General features: G+C 35.5%; 1 protein-coding gene across 2 annotated transcripts; it reads left to right on the forward strand.

The window, feature by feature from the left end:
* The first annotated feature begins 1,906 nt into the window (after positions 1-1,906).
* Positions 1,907-25,888, forward strand: LOC107017707 (ABC transporter D family member 1). 2 transcript variants are annotated; one of them, XM_015217939.2, is made up of 27 exons: positions 1,907-2,057; positions 3,879-4,048; positions 4,991-5,107; positions 6,122-6,401; positions 8,322-8,546; positions 8,889-9,086; positions 9,244-9,698; positions 10,566-10,701; positions 10,781-10,859; positions 13,370-13,608; positions 13,738-14,042; positions 14,126-14,237; positions 14,323-14,481; positions 15,036-15,135; positions 15,229-15,337; positions 16,192-16,282; positions 16,880-17,004; positions 17,084-17,233; positions 17,310-17,382; positions 20,583-20,763; positions 20,857-21,015; positions 22,228-22,371; positions 22,446-22,673; positions 24,794-24,954; positions 25,059-25,111; positions 25,213-25,291; positions 25,388-25,888. In XM_015217939.2, exons 3-27 carry the CDS (start codon positions 5,046-5,048, stop codon positions 25,517-25,519), a joined length of 4,035 nt encoding a protein of 1,344 aa, XP_015073425.1. In that variant the 5' UTR covers positions 1,907-2,057; positions 3,879-4,048; positions 4,991-5,045; the 3' UTR covers positions 25,520-25,888. The 2 variants fall into 2 exon arrangements, with proteins under 2 accessions (XP_015073425.1, XP_015073426.1); XM_015217940.2 differs by lacking the exon at positions 1,907-2,057 and adding an exon at positions 2,147-2,282.
* Positions 25,889-26,001: the final 113 nt, after the last annotated feature.

The raw sequence follows: 26,001 nt of genomic DNA on the forward strand, positions 1-26,001 counted from the left end.
ATTTCAAAAAGTTATGTCCTAGCTTCATACGGCAATAACTTATTATTCCTCTTATGGTCAATAGAGAAAAAAAGAATTTCATCTTTCATTCGGCAACACAAAAAATTTATGTACATTATAAAATACTGAGCCACACGTGCCCTATTTTTAAGAAAATCCAAATTTCAATTCATATTAGAAGTTTAGAACAATATAAAAGAAAAAAATAGTAATATGCACACAATTACTTGTTGGGATTAAAATACCAGGGCATTGTGTATGAGTTAATAAAGAAACAATGAATAATAATAATAAAGAGAGATTAATCTTCTCCAAAACAAGACTTTCTTTGAGAACTACATTATGCATTATTCTGTATTTTGTGTGAGAGTGTATAATTCAATTAATACAAGTCCAAAACTTTCCCCTAAAAAGAATATTCAAATATGGAATGAATTATATTTTTTTCCAAAAATATTAAAGATATGTAATATTTTGAATTTTATTTAGTAAAATTAATATATGATAAGAAAATTATGACAAATTCTAAAATTATTTTTTTTACATGTTCTAGCCTCAGAGAAAAGAGTTATGTGAGACTCATTATTGACGAAAAGGAATAGATATCTTCCAAAATTAGTAGAGGTGTGCATAAATTGATTCAAACACTATAATTACAAAAAAAATAATAATAAGTATTCAATAAAATAGTTGAATAGAATATTTTTATTCAGATTTCTTATGTGTAAAAATAAATATCTCTCGTAAAAAATGACTGATAAACTAAAAACAAATTTATGAAGTTTTATAAGATCAAATCTCCTGTGTCTGTATTGATTTGATGATACTTCGATTATTGTATTTTGTATCTTTCTATTTAGATTGATTTGTCATGAGTCATGACTTCTTCATGTTTGTTATCACATTTTCGTCAAGCCAAATTTATCGAATAATATTTCCCTACCTTTAATTCAGAATAGGAATAAAGATACATAGTCAATATAAACTTATTTTTCTCCAAAGCAAATAGAATATATGAATAAATTATATATATATATATATATATATATATATAAAGAGAATCTTATGCACGAATTAATAAACTTTATCATGAGTTTGTGCCGAATGACCTATAGAAGAATATGACTAAACTACAACCTCTTTTAATCCCAAAGACATAAATTACTATACGATAAATTAATTGCTTCTATTCACTACAAAATATGGATAAACTCTCAAGTTTATTGCAAGTTGTAAATACTTTTCTTGAAGTAATAGATGTGTTTCTCGACACTACGATTGGAATAGAAGTGTAGTTTCAAACTGAACTTTATCACTCTGGTATGTTGATCTTTAAAAAACGCAAAACAAACTGAATAATTTTGTGTAATATTTTTCTCTTTCAAATATATACAATAAGTTAAATTGTTGTCCAATATGATATATTTCCTCCTTTATTTTTTTTATTTTAATAATTACTTTTGATACATTTAAATGAGGAAATTTAAAATGATCGATGTAAAATTAAAGGTAGGGTGAAACTTTCTACACGTTAAAATTAGACTATTTGTTCACTTTTTTCAATCTTTTAAAATTTATTTATCCCTTCACCAACGATTATTTATTTATTTATAAAATATAATATTTCCAGTTGATGTTCATTTGATTCTCCAAAAATATATTAATTAGTAACACTTCGTGAAAGCAAAAGAATAAATTATAAAATCAAACTAAAGATGTTTGATTGTAAGATAAATAATAAGACGTTATAATTTATATTATTTATGTTTGTTACTGCGTGTGTAAGATAATATAGTGTTTTAATTTTAATGATAAATGAATTTTAAATATGATTTTATAAATAGGTTAAAATAAAATTAAATAAAATTATAAGAATAATGGACAAAAAAGTTGATAATAAGAAACACACCAAATCAATCCTCCTTAAAATAGGAGCTCTCTTGGTTAATTAAGAAAAGAAGAGAAATAGGTAACAACCATCAGTATCCTCACTTTTTGTCTCCATCATTTTTCACCATCTTCATCTTCATCATCATCATCTACGTTTCTCCAATCTAGTAAGTATTTATTACTTGCACAATACTATTTCTCTTCTCCATTTTTTTTCTCACTCTCCAACTTTTCAGCAAGTTTGTTACTGTTCTTCTGTTTGTTGCAACAAATTAAAAAAAAAAACTAGATTTTTTTTGGTGTATAAAAATTCTAGGGCTTGACCAGTAGTCTAATGGGTTTTTAGCGGTATTGCAAATCGAAAATTAGATAACCAGAGTTCAAGATTTCAGGTCATCTATTTGCTACCTTCTTTTCTAGATGTGGGTTTATAGTTTCTTGGAGTATAGCAAATCTATGATTACATATCAATAGATAGTTTAAGAATGGTCAATTTGATAAGTACATGTGAATTTATGAAGTTGGTGTTCTTGATTCTGTTTTATTTTAATATAATTAAATGTGGGTTAGTGTTTGATTTTGATTTTAAGTGACCCTTTCCTTTTCAAAAAAAGACAACTCTTTGTGTATAGTGAGGTAAGCATATTTCTGATGTATAAAAAAAGTTATTGATTTCCTTTGTTATGATTCCTCTTGCTCTGAGAATTAAAATTTTGTAGGATTTTCTTTTTATGATTCCTCTTGCTCTGAGAATTCAAATTTTGTAGGATTTTCTTTTTAACTGTTTGGAGTTCAATCTTTTTGTGGAAGTTGAGAGCGAAATAAACAGTAGGATTAATGCGATGCGTTGTTGATAATTGAGATTTAAAAGAGTAATGTTGTAATATAGGATCTTTGTTTTGTCGAACTTTGTCGACAATATAATTAATGCGATGCATTGTTGATAATTTATTTGTTTGTTTTGTTTACTCGACCTTGATAAGTAATTTGTCGTTACGTGAAAGACTGTACCTTCATTTATATATCAGTGCTTTCTTATAGCAAGAAAGTTGCTAATAAGTGTGGAAACTGCACACTAAACTTTTCAATTTCAGTATTTCTTTGATGGTGTCAACAAGGATTGGGATAGGAGTTGATAGTGAAAGCTTAGATTGTTTCCCAAAGTGTTATGTGTTTCTTGGCATTGAGAAAAAAATCTTTAGATACATAGAAATCGGGAGTCTCAAAGTCGAGACAACATCAATGATGGAGAGGCAAGAAGATTTTGAAACCAAGTACTATTGATTCACATCATTCTCTTTTAAAACTATTGATTGAGACTTGAGTTGCGTCAAGAATGAAACAAACAGCTGTTTTTTTCTATTCAATTAATTGAATTAAGTGGTGTTTTCTTTAGATCTAGCAAGTCTCGACAACTCAATTTTGATACCAATGTCACCATCAGCTTAATGCCAGTTAAATCTCATCATTTTTGTAATAAGAACTCTCAAAGTTCTTTTGCTTTTGATACGAGCTGCATTTTTGTTTTGTCGTCAAATGTCAACTCAAATATAATGATATTGTTGGGTCATTCTTGGACGGAGGTAGTTTCTAAGACCTACCCTATATGATGATGCCAAGTATGATGGGTGAATTACCGTGGAAAATAGTGCAGGAATGGGGGGATGATGTTGATCATCTTATCAGGAGCTGTTCACCTGAGCTTATCCGCTTAGGAATTCGGTCCTCACACTGAGTCAAGACATGCACAAAAAAACAATTTACAAATATTATTTTGTCAATGTATGTGTGATCTGAAAACTATGAATTGTGATCTTGTATTGAGATCAAGCTGGTATGATCTTGGTATTAACCATCAAGTTATCCACTACTTCAGCACTGCGTGGTTACCATCAGCGTTCCATGTCTGGACTTCTATGTTCTATATGTTATGTTCTAGGTGAATCAAATCATTCGACTAAATCATGCCTTTTAATTTACAACTACAGCTGTTGCTTTGAGACTGTGAACTCTGCTAGAGAAGTTTTGCGCTACATTTACGCATGGTATCTTGTGCAATGAGCTGAAGTTCATCCAGCAAATCCACTTAAACGGAGTATGTTTTTGTACCGATTTCTTTAGTTGATGGGGTTGGTTAGATTTTTCGCCACTTCCAAAGGTAGCTTTCTATCACCATCTCTGAGTGATTTTTTTTCCCGCAGTGCATTAACGTCTACAACTAGCTAATTGAACCATTTTGTAAATATGAATGAAGTCCCATATAGATTTCATGAGTTACATGATCAGGACTTTGATTATCTTGGAAATACATGCATCTTAACTCTATGGATCACCACATACTCTTGCAATGAATGGTTTAGTGAGCTCAAGTATATGATATGCTTTTCTATTTTCTTTCTGTATAGGGTAATTGGGTCGAAATTATTGCTTTTTACCAGTGTACTTGTTAATACTTGTTTAGGTTATAAGTAGCTAGGTTGGAGTTACCTATGTTGAAAATATAGGTAAAGAATATTCTTTGTATAGATTATCTTAAAATAATGTTGTCGCGGGTAACTTTTCTGATTTAAGTAATTGAAAGCCATGTCCCTGATGTGTAAGGCTTGATATGTTAGCCACCTTGGCACAGTAAGATACTCATGAATGTCAAAAAGCAAGCAAATGTAATGCTGCTTAGTCATAAATAGCTAGTAAGAGGATGGTGGATATCAAAACATGCAAATTTCTGTATTTGGAGATCTTTGGATTACCTTTTGCATCCCTTTTGCTTTCTTATCTTCTTCTTCCCCTCCATCCTTTTAGAATTTTTCTAGGGGGTGGGGGAGCTGCTGGAAGAATTTGTGAATAGGTGTTACTTTTGGTAGGAAAGACCAAGTATTAGTGAATATGTGTTTCTTTTGGTAGGAAAGGTTCATTATTAGTGAATAGGTGTTAAACTTACTCCTTGATATGTTATCATTTTCATGCCGCGGTGGTTCCATTCCTGTATAATGACAGTGATGCGCTGAAACAGTGATATATTTACTTTTCGCTCTGTTGTTCTTATGTATATATTTTCTTCATGTCCCATGTTACTAATATACAAGCCCGATTCCTACAGATATCAAGAGTTTTAGCTGCTAAAATCTGTTGGTTTGGAAGGTCTATTTTCAGACATGCCTTCTCTTCAGCTTCTGCAGTTGACTGAACATGGGCGAGGCCTCTTGGCTTCTAAAAGGTATAAAATATTTTCTCCATTAATAGCCAAAAGAAAAGAATGTTACCAAAACATTTCTGAGACTAGCGCACTGTTCTCTCTTTTCTTTTGATTAGTAATAAAACTTTACTTTCGCAAAACAGATTTGTACATAATAGAACTCTACAAATTTTCTTCCAACGAAGTTCAATCTGTGATCCTACAAGTAAAATGAAATTTCTGTAATGCTAATATTCTACCATAATCAATCAGATCTATTTCTGCAAAGAGAAGGTAATCTCTGGTTAATGACAACGTTTTGCATTCTACATAGTACTTTAGCATTTTATCTGATTGATTATGGTAGAATATTAGTATTACAGAAATTTCTTAAGCAAAATCTCCCAGACATTCTTTCCTTGGGAGAGAGTTTTTGGCAGAGTTCAGAACAGAATGTCCTGATCTTCATGGCTGCTGTGGATCAAACTTCAATAACTAATGTTTTAGAAGGCAAAAGTGCAAGTCCTGGCGAAGGCCTTTTGGAGTTTATAGTAACATGTAGTTTAAAGAAATAGAAATGCAGATAGAGGAAACATTCTGGGAAGGAGAAAAAGCATAGCCTAAAAGGATTCACTTATGAACATTCAATGTTTTATTAATGGAACGAGAGATGCTATAAATTTGAAGAAAGACACTCAGGAGTGCCAAAAAGTGAAAGAGAAAACTACAAGAGTTAGAAAGATCTACAAGAGATATATCTATCACCAAAGATTTAGAGGGATCTACAAAAAATATATTTATCACCCAAACTAATGAACAGAAGAGTCAATCGTGAAACTGATGAGGATTAAGTGAATGTATGTTACTACACTGAAAGGGTGAGAGTGTACGTTATCTATTTGTGCTTGTAACTATACCTCTGAACTCCAAGTGACATGTGATGCAATATCATGTTCATATATTCTTGTATGCATCATTTTGAGAACTGTGGATCAATCAATTAATTCTTTGCCCCTACCTGCAATGGTAATCTCAAATGTTTTTCTTAATTTACAGGAAAGCTCTGCTGCTTACGACAGGTATAATCGTTGCTGGTGGAACAGCTGCCGCGTACATGCAGTCACGGAGAACCTATAAGGGCCATGATTCTTTGCAGTGCGATGGAGTGAATGATGGTATAATAGAGCCAAATAAGCAGACCGGAAAGGGTAATAATGTGAAGAAAAGCAGGCAAAAGAAAGGAGGTTTGAAGTCTGTAAAAGTTTTAGCAGCTATTCTTCTATCTCGAATGGGCAGAATGGGTACGAGAGATCTGTTGGCTCTGGTAGCCACAGTGGTGAGATTCTTTATTCAAAACATATAGGTGTTACTGTTCAACTGCTCTAGGATCTGATAATTTGGAGTTTGTAGAAATGTGTAGGAGGTATGCTGTAGTTTCCAGTGGAGAGAAAGACATAACATTGAGACTTATCAAAAAGGAAACATAATAAAAAGCTCGAGCATTTTAAAGATTTCAATGGTTAATAGCATATGCGGAAACTACTGCTTGATTTTGATATTTATGCTTTGGAGGTTTGGCTTTAGAGCCTCTACTTTCTTATTGTCCTGCTATTGCTTATGCCCTCTTAAATGTTGTGTTTTTGCTTTCTTTGAGCCGAGGGTCTTTCAGAAGCAGTGTCTTTACCTTGTCAGGTAGAGAGACAAGGTCTGTATACTGTCTACCCTTCCCACCCTTCCCAGACTCCACTTGTGGGACTATAGTGGGTATGCTGTTGTTGTTGAGTTTTGGCTTTAGAATCAGAAGGATCTTGGATTGTGAAATCATTAACATCTGACCTCTTTTCTTGCTTTTAATTTGCGTTTTGGTCTATAGGTGAAAGTTGGGACAACAGTTCTCAGAAATACATATCTTTGTACAAACGCTAATTCTGTGCAAATGTGCTTGGTGAATTTCTATTCAAGCTGCTTCTTATATAGGATTTAAGATCTGAAAATTGATGTTAAGTGAGCTGGGTGGTAAAGTGGCTTAGAATTTTCAAAATGCCAACTGAATGATGGTTGTATTACTTCCTTGGCCATTTGAATTCAGCAATCAAGATCAGATAATTGACCTGATCTCTAAAAAACGCTTGATGTTTACCGCTTACCATTTATTTCTTTACTTTCTGAGTGTAGGCATGTTTAATTTACGTAAATTAGTTCATTTTCTTATATTTGGTTGGCATGCAATCTTTGTGGATTATTCCATCTACCATTTCTCGTATATATCAACTTATTTTAACAAGTAACTAAAAATATTATTGATGTAAATGACTAAGGAAATGCTGTGGCAAGAATACATCCAAAAGAGTGCTTTACAATGTTTATAAAGAACTACTAAAATCTTTATGATTGGCTCTCTTATAGATATACCAATTATTAAGCATCTGTAAAGCTTACATGGTTGGCTTGCGATTTCTTTTGGGCATCTTAACAAATTATGTATATCAGCAAAATCGCTATTTTGCCTCACATAATTGGTAATAGCTGCCAAGGAAGCCGGTGGAACTGGCTTCAGTTGAGAAATTTCTAATTAAACAGAAAATTTAATTTGGGGGGGGGGGAGGTGGGGGGGGAGGTGCACTATTTTTATATATGTATGTTTTTATGTGAGTGGATATGGATTGAACAATTTATTTGTGTCTTGAGTTGAATTGCATGGGTCTAAAACATTTATCTTGTGATCTTCCTGATAAATAAGAACATTTATGAAAGGATATATTTCTACAGTGATGAAGAGATTGAAAGAGATCTTGCCTCAGTATCCTGAATTATTCATATTATTAGATCATATAAAAATCAACTTGATATAATAGAAGGAATCAGATCTGCACATGGAGCTACCTGCACTTGAAATTCAATGTGAGCTTGGATGGCTGAATGTTGGGTATCCTTGTTTAGAAGTTGAGGATCTTCTGGCATCAAATCTCTAGTTTCTCAATGCAAATGTGTGTTCCATGTTTTTTTCAATTGCAATTAAAGGTGGCAAATTGAGTGGTTTCTGTCATTGCATGTGAATGATGTATGTGAAATTTGAGTGTTTTGGTGGTCATAACATGAGGACAACCAATAATGCTGTTATGCAGGATCCTACAAGAACCACCGAGAAGTGGGATTGTATAAGCGTTCCTAGTAAAAGCTGTTCAATATTTTTCTCTATTTGGCCAGGCTTGCATTGTCAGTAACCAAAACTCTTGTTTTTTTGCTTTGTTTGCAGGTGTTACGAACTGCTGTAAGCAACCGATTGGCAAAAGTACAGGGGTTTCTTTTTCGTTCTGCCTTCCTCCGGCGTGTGCCAATGTTTTTCCGCCTCATACTTGAAAATATTTTGTTGTGTTTCCTCCAGTCAGCCTTGCACTCGACCTCTAAATATATAACTGGGACCTTGAGTTTACGCTTCCGGAGTATTTTAACAAGGCTTATTCATGCACAGTATTTTCAGGTAGAGATTAACTCGTGACATCTTCCGACAACCCTTCTTTTGTGTATCATGGTGGTCTTTGGGTCACCGAGATGCTATCATTCATTTCAAATGAGCTTGCGTCAGAGCAGCCTTGACAGAAACCCTAGTTTATACATCACAATTAAGTATAGCATTGCACAGTTTGTAGTCAAACCCACCTTGATGGCTTCCTATTGCACATATGTATAATTGCACAATGGTCATACAAAATTTTCAGGAATTTGGTTTACCAAACACTTGTGATGATGTGTCTAGATAGGAACTAAATGATGAAAGTTTGTCTACTATTATAGTTTAACAAATCTTTATGATGGCTATTAGGATATGGTGTACTATAAACTGTCCCATGTTGACGGCCGGATAGCAAATCCAGAACAGAGAATTGCAAGTGATGTTCCCAGGTTCTCTAGAGAGCTAAGTGATCTTGTACAAGAGGATCTCATTGCTGTCACTGATGGGCTTCTATATACTTGGCGCCTGTGTTCGTATGCAAGTCCAAAGTATCTTTTCTGGATTTTGGTAATTGTTTTTATAAATTGTTCCAACTCTTCAACCTTTACTTATGATGGCTGAGCTCTTCAAATGCCTATTTATGTTTACTTCCTAGTTTTCACTCCAAAGTTTCAATTCGGAACTCTTTGTCTAGTGGGTTGTCTTATTTGGTGTTATTTTCCAGGCATATGTACTGGGAGCAGGGCTTACTATTAGAAATTTCTCACCTCCATTTGGGAAACTAATGTCAAAAGAACAGCAACTGGAAGGGGAATACAGGCAGCTTCACTCAAGATTAAGGACCCATGCAGAAAGCATAGCATTTTATGGTGGTGAAACCAGAGAAGATTTTCACATTCAACAGAAGTTTAAGACTCTAGTTCGGCACATGAAGGCCGTTCTTCATGAGCACTGGTGGTTTGGGATGATTCAGGATTTCTTGCACAAGTATCTTGGTGCTACAGTTGCTGTTGTCTTGATTATTGAGCCCTTCTTCTCTGGCAATTTGAGACCTGATGCGTCCACATTGGGACGAGCAGAGATGTTGAGTAACTTGAGATATCACACCAGTGTCATAATATCTTTATTCCAGGCATTGGGAACCCTTGCGATAAGTTCAAGACGGCTCAATCGTCTAAGGTATTGCTTTATTGCCTTAAATATGAAGGATTGGTATACCTCGCGCATGCTCCTCATTAGATCTAGCCTGGGTCTAGATAAACACTTCTGCATCTGTTGCTACTGTATCGCTTCATCCAGGATGTAGCTACCGTAACCGCAAAATTATCTGAAGGAGGCCGATGGTTCTGTGTGTTTCTTGAAATTAACAGTGGTTACAGAACCAGGCATGGCTATAACCCAGTAAACTAAAGACAGAACAATAGGGACACGGCTAAGATAACTTTCCAGCTCTTTAAGTACTCATTTGTGATACATTGATAACACGGAACTTATATAAGAAGTGAAATTCTCATCAGCAATAAACTGAACAACAGATCAATGAATGAATTGGCTAGATTTGTTTCCAACGATTCGATGGAGATTTACTAGATATCAATTTGTGAATATTATCTCTTGGCTGCAAGTCTTTGGCAGTAATTAATAAAACATACTAGTTTTGTTTCATTATTTTTGTTAAGAAAATTGACCTTGCTGCTTGAATCAACCCAAATACTAGTTAAAGTGGTGCAGATCCAAGGTTAATAAGAAGACTATAGCCTATAACTGATCCCATGTGGGATTATAGCAGCTCTTCCTCTCCTGTCCATGCCTAAGAATGGACACTTGGAGCGTGAAGTAATATCCTATATTGGGCGACCTAACACAAGGGATGGGTTTGACTGAACCCCAAAAACTAGCTAAGTGGTGAGGACCGTAGAAGATCTTATACGGGTCTAGGTTCATACATTCAACGATATGTTAGATTATAAAAAGTTTTCACTTGCATTTCTACTGTATACTCGAAATATTCCTGTTGCATTTTCTAAATCGGTTTGGCACTTGCAGTGGGTATGCAGATCGTATTCATGAGCTCATGATTATTTCTAGAGATTTAGGTGGAAGGAATGCATCTTCCATACAATCTAATGGGAGTGGTAATTATGTCACTGAGGCAAATTACATTGAGTTCGATGGGGTTAAGGTGATAAACAATCTATCTGTTTTGATTTTACCACCATCTGTATTTGGGTTCTGATCCCCTAGGTCTTTGGTGCTTTCAGGTTGTTACTCCAACTGGTAATGTGTTGGTAGAGGACTTGAGCCTAAGGGTTGAATCAGGGTCTAATCTTTTGATAACAGGTACATTAAATTTTTATATTTTCTTTTGATTGACCTGTCTTTGTTTTTCTGAGCTGGAATGGTGCTTTTGGTTCAGTTGTATCAGATTTACTAAAGGTTCTCATGTAGTCATTAGGCTGTATTCTGAAATATCCTCAGCTGTAGCTGGAAGTGAAGCATCAAGTATCTGTTTTGTCAGGAAATAAAAATGGATGGCTATCCATTCCTCCATGTCTTTTTTTCAACTATCTAAATGTGGACAGGCCACGGCAAGAAATTCCATTAGTTTCAAGCAAATTGATGGAGAACACACACATGAATATGTTGAAAGCCTGGAATAGAGGACAAGACCATGTAGATAAGTGATGATACAAAAATCAAGTAATAGAATTAGAATGGTTGATTCCTTGAGATTACTATTTTATAGCCTTCAACTAGATTGTCAAGAAGGAAGGGAGAAATCAAGTAGCTGATGCAAATTACTCCTAACAAGTAAAAGGACTCGGTACCAACTAATAACATTTTAATACAAGATTTATTCCTAGGGAGAAACATGAATTGAAAGCAAGCCTCATTTCGCCTACCCCACACTAATATGATGTATGAAATCATTGTCGATCTCCATTACCTTGAATTAAAGACTCCATGTACTTGAAACATCGCCTCTTGGAGATGACTTAAGCATCAAGCCTCATTTCCACATCGAGATCATGCGTAGCCTCATTGAACTCACACTTTTAGTCTTGGTCTTGCTCAACCTCAACCCTTTAGACTCCAGGTTTTGTCTCCAAACTTCACCTATCATTAACTCCGGTGCTAGTCTCGTCAACGGTCATCAGTACTATATCATGTGTGAATAACATACACTATGGCCCCTCACCTTGGATATGCCGCGTCTGTGCATCCATAACTTGTGTGAAAAGAAACGAGCTAAGAGTTGACCCCCATTGCAACCCCATCATGATTTGGAAGTACTTCGAGTCTCCTCTCATTGTCATCACCCTAGTCTTGGCTTCATCTTACATGTAGTCACTCACCCTAACGTAACCGTAAAACCTCCTTTTGGACTTTGTCAAAAGCCCTCTTTAGGTCGATGGATACCATATATAAATTCCTTTGCCTCCCTATGCTACTCCACTAGTCTCCTCACTACGTGGATGGCTTCTGCGGTAGATCGTCCCGACATGAATCTGAACTAGTTCACAAAAATAGACACACTCCTTTTCACCCTAATCTCCACCACCCTATCTTTCATTTCCATTGAATGACTTAACAACTTGATACCTCTGTAATTTTTGTAATTCTGAATATCACCCTTGTTCTTGTACAATGGAATCATCATACTCCACCTCTATTCTTCAAAACATTTTCACTGTCCAAAAAATGACATTAAACTACCCAGATAGCCAATCCGAACCTTCCCTGCCTACGTTCCTGTAGTCTTGCCTGGTTCGGTCGCTCTTCCCCCTACTCATCGTACGAATAACAAACTTTAGCTCGTCAACCTTTATAGACGTGCTATACCTGAGTGGAAGTAAAACCATAACCATAAGAAAAGAAAAAATGATTTATTTGGGGAATATTTATTGTGCTCGAGTATGTTCTCAAGTTTGGGGGGATTAATTGAAGTCAACGAAGTTCCCTAAATAGGAGAACTGCATAATTACAAGCATATAGTTCTAATCTTATGCATAAATATAGGGAATAGAGATTCTACTTTTCATGTTGGAATAGGTTGAGCAAACTTCTAGCTGTTCCTATGGTTCATATACTAGTTATGTGGGGATTATAGTGCATGGATGGTTGCCCCCAAGGCCTAGCTCAATTGGCAAAAGGTGGAGGATTTGTGGCTTAGGTCTCAGGTTTAAGCCCCACACCATGCAAAGCGAAGTTCGGTATTTAAGTGGAGAAGGGTAGAGTGCGGGCCAATTATCCACCGAGTTTAGAAGGCTGTAATTGGTCCAAAGGGCAGGTCATAAATGGATTTTTCGGTTACAAAAATAAAATAAAATAATGCATCGATTGTTTATGCCGGGGATTAATAATGTAGGAGTTATTACGCGGTGATTAACAATGAGGATATTGTTACACATAAATTTTTGATTTACTTTCAAAAGGCATTTTTCGTCTTTAAATAGTTCAATTCCCCGCATAGCTAATACACATGTTATAATTTCATATTCTATTCTTTGCATAAAATTATACATAGTTTTCCACATAACTTTTCTTTTGTGAAGGTAACAAGTTTTCTACATAGCTTACCGCGGATGATGTTTTATACTGTTAGATAAAAGTCGCATTGGTTATGCATCAATTATTTTTCCCTTATGCAGTCAACTAGACTCTATATTATCTTCTACGAGATGTTATGCTTGCATTACTTATTTCAAACCATCGACTGAACGACCCTTTAGTTGTTCAAGTGTTACGCTGTAGCACAGTGAACAAAATATTGACATCTGGTTCTTCACTATAATTTTGTTTGGATATATGGGAACACAGAATATAATTCTCATTGGTTCATTTTGAAGGTCCAAATGGTAGCGGCAAAAGCTCACTTTTTCGAGTCCTTGGAGGTCTTTGGCCACTTGTTTCTGGCCATATTGTAAAACCTGGAATTGGTTCTGATCTGAATAAGGAGATCTTTTATGTGCCCCAACGTCCATATACAGCTATTGGAACACTACGTGACCAGATTATATATCCTTTGACTGCTGATCAAGAGGTTGAACCGCTCACACGAATTGGCATGGTTGAACTTCTTAAAAATGTAAGTTTCTATAATTAATCCCTGAAAACCCTGCATCTTGTTCTATAACCAATCTCATGTATTTATGGCTTGGAATTTATGATGTCATTCATTTTGTGTGACATTTTGAATTCTGCATTGTCATACTAGGTTGATCTTGAGTATCTTCTGGATCGCTATCCTCCTGAAAAGGAGGTAAACTGGGGTGAAGAATTATCTCTGGGAGAGCAGCAAAGACTGGGGATGGCTAGACTTTTCTACCATAAACCAAAATTTGCCATTCTGGATGAATGTACAAGTGCTGTGACAACTGATATGGAGGAACGCTTTTGTTCAAAAGTAAGAGCGATGGGAACATCATGTATCACTATTTCTCACCGCCCTGCATTGGTTGCATTTCATGATGTCGTCTTGTCCTTGGATGGTGAAGGAGGCTGGAGGGTTCACTATAAGAGGTACAAAGCTAAAGTAAATAACTGTTCCACACACACTCTGCTAATGCAGATACTTATTAGTTGTCGTTCAACAAAATCTCCAGGGCAGAGGCTCCCAGTCTCACTGACTCAGAGTTCAATAAGAACCAGCATAATGAGACCGATCGTCAAAGTGATGCAATGACTGTGCAGCGTGCATTTGCTACTGCAAAAAAGGTTTGGATACTCATGCTGTTCAAACTTGTTCTAAGAGATGTCTTCTGTTGTTCCAACTAACTCTTCTCTTTGGCATCATCCACAGAGCACAAAATTCTCCAAGTCAGAGGCTGAATTGTATTTTTCAGAGTTGATATCGGCATCTCCATCTGAAGCTGATGAGTCCCCCTTGCATGTCTTCCCACATCTTAAGAGTGTTCCAAGGAAACTTCCACAGAGAATTGCTGCCATGTCTAAAGTTCTGGTGAGTGTTGTAGTGCTATGACATCAAACTTGGTCCTTTTAGTTGGTTAGTTTCTAATTTCCTCTCACAGTGGTTTTTTTTTCCTTTGCTTGTGAAATTGTAACAAAGGAAATTCTATATACTTTAAAGACCACATATCTTATTCAATGTGACTTACATGTAACATTTACTGGTTTAGACTTAAAAAACATGGGAAAAGAAATTGTATGGTTGAAAAATGGTAAGGAAGGTTTGAACTGAAAAACAATTTGGCATAGTGATAGGTAGATAGCTATATATTCTGTCTCAATATAGATGTTACTATATTTACTCTTGTCTGGGTCCGAAAGTCAAGATAGGATATTTTGAAAAAAATCGAATCTTGAAAATTAGGAATATCCATTGTTTGGTATTGTGAAAATGAAGAGCTTTTGGCTGTAACATGTGAAGTGGATCATCATGGATCATCATTTTCTTTTTGATGAGGAGCTGATCACCAAATCTGTGTGGAGGGAGTTAATATTATTGAGAACCATCTTTTGGCTTGCTTCATATAGCTCTAGTGCTTGTTTTAGGTACCCAGACTGCTGGATAAGCAGGGGGCACAGTTCCTTGCAGTCGCTTTACTTGTGGTGTCCAGAACGTGGGTTTCCGATCGCATTGCCTCTTTAAATGGTACTTCTTATCTGTTCTTTTAAATGTTATTCTTCTTCATCTGGAATGAAGATTTTATTGCACTATTTATAACAAAGACATCTGCTTGCGTAGGAACAACTGTGAAATTTGTCCTGGAGCAAGATAAGGCAGCATTCCTACGGTTGATTTTTATTAGTGTCCTTCAGAGTGCTGCATCCTCCTTTATTGCTCCGTCTCTGAGGTGAATTTATATGTGGAAAGAGTATATGCCTTTCCTTACTTTAAACATGCTTAGCATCTGCAAATTTTAAAATAATATATACTTGGAAAAAAGAGACTAAGTCTTACTTAGGTAACTCGGTTTCTCTTCCCTGATTGGAAAAAAACACAATTCTGTATTCACTTATTACAAAGAGCGAATAGGCACCCTTCGAAGTGACACACAGAGGAAAGTTATCTTGGATATGTATATTGTATACATGGGCATCAATTTTTGTCAACAAGATTAAAACATATACTTTTTCAGCCAGTAGGATTGACTTTCAATGTTCATTTTGATGAATGATTGCACAAAACGAACACACAGACACTTATTATGAGGTTCAAACAGAGTACGTCTTGAACGTACTACACTGCTAGATTCAAATGCTATAGTAACTTATGTCTACCTTTTGTTCTGTAGTATGTTTGCTAGTGACATTTCTTTGATAAGGTTTTACATATACCTTCTTTTCTTGACTCTGAGTTAATAGTTGTGGACAACTAATACCACCATAGTCCATAGCCATTGACAGTAAGATCTGTTTGTCTAGAAAGTTAGAAGTCTGTATATCTCTAGGTATGATAGGGGCCTCTTAAAGGAACTTTTGTGGTTGGGTAGGATTAAGTTTCACGAGGCTGCTGCTTTGGCTTCTTATCGGGTGGGCAAACTGTGTACTACCATTTTATTTAGCATGGTTATTGTTTATTATCCCCTAATGAGTCTTGTCGTGTTAGACTGTTGTATTTCATATTGGAATTTAAATGTGTTTTCTTTGTTGACCTATGTCTTTTCTTTTTTGATATCAATAAAATTGTGTTCCTGCTTCCATACAGGCACTTGACGCAGACATTGGCACTTGGATGGAGGATTCGTTTGACCAAGCACTTGTTGAAGAACTACTTGAGAAATAATGCATACTATAAGGTACCTATATTATTCAACAAGATGAATATTTACTAAAGATCCCCTTTTCAGTTCTGTCGAGTTACACTGTTACTTGAATATCCACAAGTCATAAGTATTTTTCTAGATGTGTTGTTCAGAAAATCCCATGGTCACCCTTGACATTGCGAAAGTTTAACCATTCGAATTGTTTTGGTCCTCTCGTATTTCCGAGCACCAGCTTGATCAAACAAATGGATTAGTTTTTATGCTACTCCTATTCATCCTAAATTTTGGTGTAAATTATACTTTTAGAGGTCAAATGGAGCTTTGACCAAAGTATTTCCATTACTAGGTTTCATTAGTTTATTATGAATTAATCTTAAAATGCATTTGGAAATCCAATTTGACTAATGAAAATTCAACATGGACAAAAGCTTTTGGTAAATTTATCATCCATTTTGGCCCTGTTGCAGTCTTCCGTTTGGTCGAGTAGTAGGACAACTTCTTTGTTCATAATCCCTTGTCCGTCATCCTTGATTCAAGAAAAACTAATGCTGCAGTTCCTTCACTTTTCAGTAGAAGTCTGATGTACTGTTCAAATATCTTGCAAATGTAATGTTGAAGGATTGTTTGTAGGTATTTAACATGTCGGGTGTCAACTTGGATGCTGATCAGAGATTAACTCAAGATCTGGAGAAGCTAACCGCTGACTTGTCTAGTCTGGTAACTGGAATGGTGAAGCCAACTGTTGACATTCTATGGTAAGTTTCTTTTGTGGCTGTTAAGCTAATGTTTAAACAGTATGATTTCTGGTTTTATAGAGGTAGTACTGAAATGCAGGTTCACATGGAGAATGAAACTGCTAACTGGCCAGAGGGGAGTCGCTATATTGTATGCTTACATGTTATTAGGTTTGGGTTTCCTGAGATGTGTTACTCCTGACTTTGGTGAACTGGCAAGTCGAGAACAACAGCTTGAAGGAACTTTCAGGTTACCTGATATTTTAGTTACTGCTTATCTTATTGTGTTTAGATAGGCTATGTTACACTTGAGTATCTGTTGTCAGGTTCATGCATGAAAGGTTGCGAACACATGCTGAATCTGTTGCTTTCTTTGGAGGTGGTGCTCGTGAAAAAGAGGTAGTAATATTTTTTTGCAACAATATTTTTTTCAGCAGTGGGACCGTTCAGAAATAAGATATATAGGTGTGTTTGTCTGATATTTGTATATATGCATATACATTGAGGTGATCGTTTTCCCCTGCGACATGCTAGAGATTTGCTGGTATAGTAAATTTTGTTCCTGTTTATGCCTCCTATTTGAAAAAAAAAAGCGGGTAATAAGCTGGACTGTTTTAAGCTGTTTTCATCTCTTTGTATCTATTGCTACATATTTACATCAAGAGCTCGCTGTACTTTAAGAAGTTAATTGTTGGCCCAAAAGTGGGGCTGAGATGTTACATTTAAGGATGACGTTTGATGTGTCTGGATTTATGGGTAATACAAGAAGAATGCTTTTTCTATTCAATAGAATTTTTTTCTTTTTAATAGAGAAATTTGCCACAGGCATTGAAGTGTACAAGACATGTATTGGCCTTGGCCTTTGGGTATCTATCCAGTACCTATCTTGGAGATTGTAGTATTACGTTGTTTTTTTCTCTAGACTTACAAAGTCCAAAACAAAAGAATATGCCAAATCTAATCGACGTGACCTTCAAGACATCTTTGTTTTGTCCAAGAAAAAGGTTTTTTCTTCTAAAAGTTTGGTTGATAATCTGTACCTTTTCAAGTAAATCTAGTGGTCGTTTTATTGGCTAGTGAGGAGATGTGATTTCTGCATGCAATTCAAAATTTACTAATGCAATGTTTGGTTCTTACTTTTTGCCAGATGGAATATGGAATAAGAACGCGAGTACTTTTAGTAATTTAAGGATTTTAAAAAAACTTAAAACGACAAAATGTCCTTCATTAACGTAAGCAAAATAAACATTTAAAAATTAAAGTACATTCAAATTATGGTACGTTCTTATCAAAAACAATTATGTATGGATTACTATTTCGTAGTATATCAAACTGCACATTTAACAGGGAGTAATCTCTGCATTACAATCCCTTTATAGCTGCCCGTGTTGGCAGTGGTGTAGTCACATCATCGGGAAAAAATACCGTATATACAAGTAAAATGATACACGAAATGATTAAATAACATATTTTGGACACCCTTAACATAACAAGCTGTTATAGCCCAGTGGTTTCACTTCCTTAGAATGAGGAAGTACTCGTGTGTTTGAATCTCACTAGTTCTACTTTTTGCTAAGAGTTTTTATTGTGCTATTTTTGGACACCCTTTGTGAAATTCTTGGCTCCGCCACTGCGTGTTGGTGGGATGTAGCTGGTACTTGATAGAATAGTCGAGATGCGCATGAATCCAGTCACCTCTGTTATGTCATAGAAAACGTGATTCTTATAATATATTGAGTACCTATCTTGAAGCATGCTTGGGTATCTCAGTTCCGGCCCATAATCTTCTCTTCTTTTGCTTCTGCATAATTTAAGACTGTATATTGGGATATTTGTATCTTCTGTTATCCCATTGTTTAACTACTACCTACTCTACATGTAAATTCATGGACAATAGATAGCAGCTTAATGAACCTTGAGAAAAGAGATGTTGACTTAATCATATGTATAAGCAAAATCTGCAATTAATGGTCTTTGAGATGGATAACAAAGGGTAATAGCTTTACTGCCTCCTAATTTTGCATATGTAACAGCCTAAACCAGTCAATTTCCTTCATTACTTGGCCTCTATGTGTAAGCCGTATATCGAAAAAGGTTGTTTTTGTAGATAATCACATGTGTTTACTGGCCTTTTCTTGTAATTGGCTGTGGAAAATGCATTTCCATTTCTTTGTTCATATATTTGTCATTCATGCATATAATTATATTTCTTGGACTGAGTATATTTATTTGTATTTTTTCTTGCTTTCGCCTTTTCTCAATTAAAACTCACTCTTTAACTGTGCTTTGCGCTTGAAGCCTTAACTGACCTTAACAGTGTTTTTTTTTTTTGCATTCACTGGGTTGAATTAAGTGTAAGATCCTTCTTCTTCACTTATTGTCATGGTCAGTCTCATCACTTTTCTTGGTTTACCTAATATTGGCCCCCAATGTTATATTTTCCAAGTTCTAGATGTCCAAATCTAGACGTACAGAGGGGGAGGGGGTGACATTGAGGCAATTAATGGTTGTCCCCTCATATTGTTTTAAGTAATCCTCACCCTAGGAGTCAGCTTTTGGGATTGACTTTAAGCGTAAGATCTATTCTTTACACTAATCATTAGCCTTAATTTGTTAGCCATTTTTTATTTTTAAAATAATCAACATTTGAATCGAAATGGAGAAATTAAAGATATAGAGACACTGTTGTCAAAAGCACGCATAGGCCTTGAAGCGAGTCTCAAAACGTGTTGAGCACTTGGCCTCGCTTAATGTGTGCTCTAATGTTGTCGTTGAAGTTCTAAGACATACTTTTCTTCATCAATGAGCCTCTTTAAGGGGTGATACTAAACAATTGATATTTCATTTTATCATATATTTTTTCTCACCTTCTTTGTTCATATATATGTCATTCATGTTTTTAATTATTTGTCTTGGACTAAACATATATACTTGTATTTGTTTCTCCCTCTTCACCCTTTTTCATTAGCCCACACTTTATTTGCGCTTAAAACCCCAACAGGCCTTAGACTTTTTTGTGCTTTTTTGCTTTTGATAAATGATCAGAGACAGACAAGGAAAGAAGAATATAAAATTGCAGCAAGAGAGATTAGGAGAGAAAGAACTATCCCGAGAAATAAGAAAAGAGAGAGAGAGGAAAAGAAGGAAAGCTCCAAAACAGTAGTAGAATAGGCTTGATTACAGTAGTGAAGTAGGATTAATAGAAGAAGAATCATTGAAGAAAGATGCTAAAGAGAACAAAGAAGCTTACCTGATGGGATGGAACTTATTTCTCTTTTTACCGTCGTTTAAAGTCAATACCAAATAAAAGACCTGCTTCTCACTTGTATTTCTTTTCACCTGCTGCCTGAAGCTTTGGTCTTCTATGGAGTTGCATTGCTTCACCCATGAGAAGCAACAACCTCTTGCTTTGCATCTCTCGATTGCTTTTAAGCAATGAAATGACCTCTTTTAATAACACATGTTGTTCTTGGAATATCTTTCTTTAGCTCATACTGTTAAGGATTAGTAGAAGATTCTTGATTTTGTTACGTCCTTTACTGTTTTCTTGCTTATCCAGTTATCTCTTGCACGATACTGATACATGTTATGCATGACAGATGGTTGAAGCAAGGTTTAAAGAACTTCTTCACCACTCTTCTTTGCTTCTTAAAAAGAAATGGTTATTTGGCATAATAGATGAGTTCATCACAAAGCAGCTTCCTCACAATGTTACTTGGGGATTGAGTTTGTTGTATGCTATGGAGCACAAGGGCGACCGGGCTTTGACTTCAACTCAAGGTGATTCCCAACTAACTATGAATTTGTGTATTTTTATGCTGTTAATATTTTTGTGAAAAATTACCTATTCTTTTTACTGTCCCTTTTTTTTAGGTGAACTCGCTCATGCACTGCGATTTTTAGCATCTGTTGTGTCTCAAAGCTTTTTAGCTTTTGGTGACATTCTTGAGCTCCACAAAAAATTTGTTGAGCTTTCTGGTGGTATCAATAGAATTTTTGAGCTGGAAGAGTTTCTAGATGCTGCTCAATATGGTGGGTGTGATTTGACTTTTAATTTTCTCTTGTTTTTGTCACTTCCCACTCTCAAATGCTCTTCCCTGGTTATAAAAATTTGTGCAACACTTAATGGTTAAGCTCCAAGCATTATGCTGTAAACCTTTGAGTTGATAGGGCCGTTTGAGTCAATTGCAATAGTATTCTAGATGTCCTGGTTTTGAGTGTGAAGAAGAGGCGAGCATGAACTTGGTGAAGAAATTAAAGATAGATAAATCCAATGGGAAGTTTTTTCTTTTGTTAAAAGCTTATTTGGATGGTTAATGCTAGTGAATATGCAGAAAATTCTTAGTTTTGGCTGATAAATTCTTGGGACGTAACTGTTCATCTTGAAGATGCCACAACTAGGTTATGCTAATGAATGACCAAGCCAACTTGTTCTGAGGCTTTTGATATAGTGGCGTACATAGTTGCTAGACTACGTAACATGGATTCCATGGGAACCATCTTTTATTAATAAATAGAGCTCTTTCTAGCCACACCAGAAATATGTATCTCCAGTAAATAAGAATTGTTACCAATCATAATTATTTGTCTGAATATTTTACCATCTTTCTTTTCTTTTTCCTTTGAACAACATTCATGTTTCCCAGTTCTTCTATGATCCTCTCTTTCTGTCAACGCCATCTAATTATCTTTTCTTCTTGATTCTTGAGAAAAAGATTATAACATCGCTGAGGATAATCGCTAGCATTGCCAGAAAAATTAGAGGGAACAAGTGTGCATCTGTAATTATTATATCTAGCACGCAAAGGAACTATGACTCAAATTCTAGGGTCAATTTTGATTTTGAACGGTTAGAACTTCACATTTACCAGAAATTGTTCGGAATTTCTGCTTATATATATGGGAAATTTGGTATAAAGTAGGTTGACATTTAGCTATAATACTGGCAACCACCTCTCTACCTTCACAAGGTAGGGGCAAGGTCTGCGTACACATTACCTTCCCAGAGCCTACTTGTGGGATTACAATAGGTATGTTTGTTGTATTGGAATAGCTAAAGCTAAATTTGTTTCCGACAAAATTCCTGATATCTACCAGTGCGGAAAACTGCCTAAAACCATTCAGTTCTGGCATCACACATAGTGTGGTCTTTCCTTATCAAATTGGTTTTGGCTGTTTTGTTTAATACTAGTCTGCAGATGTTAGTATCATTGTTTGGAACTGATGTTTCTTGTATGCATGCAGATGTACCTGTAGGTGTTAGTTCATCGCCATCCTCTGAGGATGTAATTTCTTTCTCTGAAGTGGACATCATTACACCAGGACAAAAAGTCTTGGCTAGGAAGCTAACATGTGATATAGTGAAGGGGAAAAGCCTTCTTGTAACTGGTTAGTGGCCAGATCACCTCTACTTATACTTAATTATATAGTGATATTACATGCTAACTACTTCCTTCGTGAAGGCCCTAATGGAAGTGGAAAGAGTTCAATCTTCAGAGTCCTTCGTGGTTTATGGCCAGTTGTGAGTGGAAAACTAGTTAAACCAGGCCAACCGCTTAACTCAGAATTAGGCAGTGGCATCTTCTATGTACCCCAACGACCATATACGTGCTTAGGAACTCTAAGGGATCAAATTACATATCCTCTCTCACATGAAGTGGCTGAGAAAAGGGTACAGGCTATGCGAGAAGGTAAATTTTCTGGCTATAGAATATTCCTCATTTTTTTTATGAGTTGGCGTGCTTGTAGACTGTTACAATTTATATTTGAGGTGAGATAGTTAAAAATCATATAGCTTTATCAGGAAATAGAGCTTTCTAACGGGCGCCGGTTGTGAGTGATTATTAGATTTACTTTTCCCTATGAAGGGTGATACAGTAATTTATTTTGAGTTGTAGTTTCTTTGAACCACTGATATTACCTATTTTATATTAAAAATGAAAATCCAAGTGCCGAGGGCTACTCCAGGTTTATGAATACAAATTTGTAGTGAGCTCTTTCCGAAAGGATATAAAGTTACTTCCTTAAAGAGGAAGATTAGAAGATACAGATGTCATACTTAGCTTTACTTTAGCAGTTGAAAGAACTATGGTTGGTAAGTGTTCACAGTCAGAGGTTATATTATCATGTGCAAAACCTTCTGAAATGGAGATTATTCTGAACCATCCAAGCTTGTTCGTTGTTTTTTTTTTTTTTTTTTTTTGGAATCTGGTAACATTTTGTACAAATATCAGTACTACCTGGAAAACCATATTTACGAAAAGTAAGAACAAAATTTAGACTGAACTTAAAATCCTATACAGACCCCAAAACATCTAGGATTGTAGCAGTATCATCAGAAAAAGCCTTTGTACACCAAAAGCAGAATAAATATATACAATTTGCTCAACTTTCTGTATATTACTACTCCTATTTCCAAAACATGTGGCATTACTTTCTTTCCATATTGTCCACTAAATACATGGTGGAATAGTCCTCCATCTATCCCTATTTCTTGGATCAACTCCAGTTTCCTCCCAGCTGAAAAGAGTGTCATCAATTACTAGGGTCCATGAGATACCTCTGAGATTGAAAAAAATCTTCCACTGCTGATCAGTTACCGGACAATGTAGAAACAAAAAATATCTAGAACGTGTACAACACTCCTTTGCTATGTCCCTTCCACTATAAGCAGTCCACTTCAATTTTTAATCCTTGAAATGTCTCCAAAAACTTGTAAATTCAGTCAATATTGGGATCTCCCAATCATTCGAAGGTTTTCCTCTTCATGAGTCATGACATTGTTTGAAAAATCTGTCTGGGAAGAATACGTTGGTGAGTTACCAGTGAAGTAAGCAACTCTTAAGAAAAGAGTGCAAGGTCTAATTGAAAATCAAGTTAATATAATCATCACGAACCCTCGTGCCAAATATATAATATTCAGAAATCTTATATTATTGTTACAGGCTATGTTGCACAAGCACAAAGACACCAGTATTTCAATGTAGAGTCAAACTGAGACATGGAAACTTTGAGATCTATGGGCATGACACCATAAATACAATCTTATATGAAGTCAAATTTGCCTAGCAGATAATTATAACAAATTAATTCATCAATTTAGCCAGCATTACTCTTTTTTTTTTAATTGTTGCTTGGTTGGTTATAAGCTGCATAATCGCAAGAGAAATTTCATAAGTAAACGAAAAGCCAATTATAACATGACTAAGATAGTAAATGTAAACATGTTGACCCATGCATAAGGTAGACCCTTTGCCTTCAGCTTTTCTTGGGTTTAGATTGAGTGGTAGTATCAAGTATGATCCTCTTTACTAAGTCCTGCATTTTGATGCTGGGACTTAAATGTTACTCTTTTGAACTCCAAATTTATTCAATTGGGCAGCAAAGTTTGGTATGTCTATCATTCTGTTGTCCTTTTAGGAGTTCAAGTCCTGAAGGCACTAGTCCAGAAATATGAAGCTTTAAACAGAATCACCAAAATATCTAAGGATGGCATGCAACTGATCTTTAACAGAACATAAATCATGACTATTTTGACATAAGCTTCTGGTATCAGGCCATATATCTGGCGTCTCTGCTTCATAGATAATGCAAATAATAAAAAGTTGATCAACAGAAAGGTGAGAGGGACAAAAAGCACACGTTTCTGTAAAACATATTCCTGTACCAGTAAGAATTTTAATACTTGGCAAATCTTTTATGATGTCTGTTTAATGGCTTTTGCTAGTGTTCAAGTATTCATTGATTTAGCAGTCGCAGGTGTTGATGCCAACATAATTGTCCTCTCAGTGACTTATCTTTTGAATACCAGGTCTGAGACATCTAGGGTCTTCTAACATTTTGGATTCTCATCTGCAATCAATTCTCGAGGATGTTAAATTAGTCTACCTTTTAGAAAGAGAAGGTGGCTGGGATGCCAACCAGAACTGGGAGGACATCCTATCTCTTGGAGAACAACAACGATTAGGAATGGTGAGCTCAAAAAGTGCTGATTATTTTCTGACCCAAAAACTTTGTTTAGAAATATATTTCATATTTTGTTTCTTTGCTGCTAACTGATTTGGCATTTCTACAAGGCACGCTTATTTTTTCACAAGCCACGGTTTGGAATCCTTGACGAATGTACAAAGTAAGTAAACAAGCTCAGATCTCAGTGTTTTCCAATTAGCATATGGAAGCTTTTCTATGACCTCGTATACCTGACCCTGCTATTTCCTCTTCTATTTGCAGTGCTACTAGTGTTGATGTTGAAGAACACCTTTATAGGCTTGCTAAGGATGCTGGCATTACTGTTGTTACATCCTCACAGGTTTGCATCCAACCATGTCTCATATTGTAATCGGCATTTCTTATGGCCATCAACCCATCTCTTATCCAACTTTTTTCTTGCTATGTTTTTCCTCAGCGCCCTGCTTTAATACCTTTCCATTCTGTGGAATTACGGTTGATTGATGGTGAAGGCAAGTGGCAGCTGCGTTCAATTAAGATGGATGAGGAGGGGGAAGACGAACCAAATGAATACACACAACAGTTGTGACTACGAGGATGTATTCCAATGTTGTGAAAACGTTCATAGAGCCAAAAATAATTAATGAATTATGAATGTAATACTTTGCAGTTAGATTGAGGGTAGGAAACTATATAGTTAGGGTATACAAAAACTATTTTAAGTTGTTTCTTGTAATATTTCATATAGTTAACTGTGTATAGCGCCTTGTTCCCGTCGTTGTAAAAGGTTTAGGCATAATCTTTCCGGTCAGCCCTCCGTGAATAAAAATGGCAGGTAGAAGGAGGCTGACAGATTAATTTACTTATATTATCTTCTACATTTTACATTATGTATTTTGATGATATTTTTTCTGTTTACATATACCAAAAATTTAATGGAGTGTACTTTTTTGCCCTCTCTATGAATATCTCTCTGTTATTTAGTTTAGGGAAAAGGGTCTGATATACCCCTCAACTTTGTCATTTAGAGCTGATATACCCCTTGTTATGAAAGTGGCTCATATATATCCT

This window comes from Solanum pennellii, chromosome 4, assembly GCF_001406875.1.
Source record: "Solanum pennellii chromosome 4, SPENNV200".
In the NCBI taxonomy this organism is placed as follows: domain Eukaryota; kingdom Viridiplantae; phylum Streptophyta; class Magnoliopsida; order Solanales; family Solanaceae; genus Solanum; species Solanum pennellii.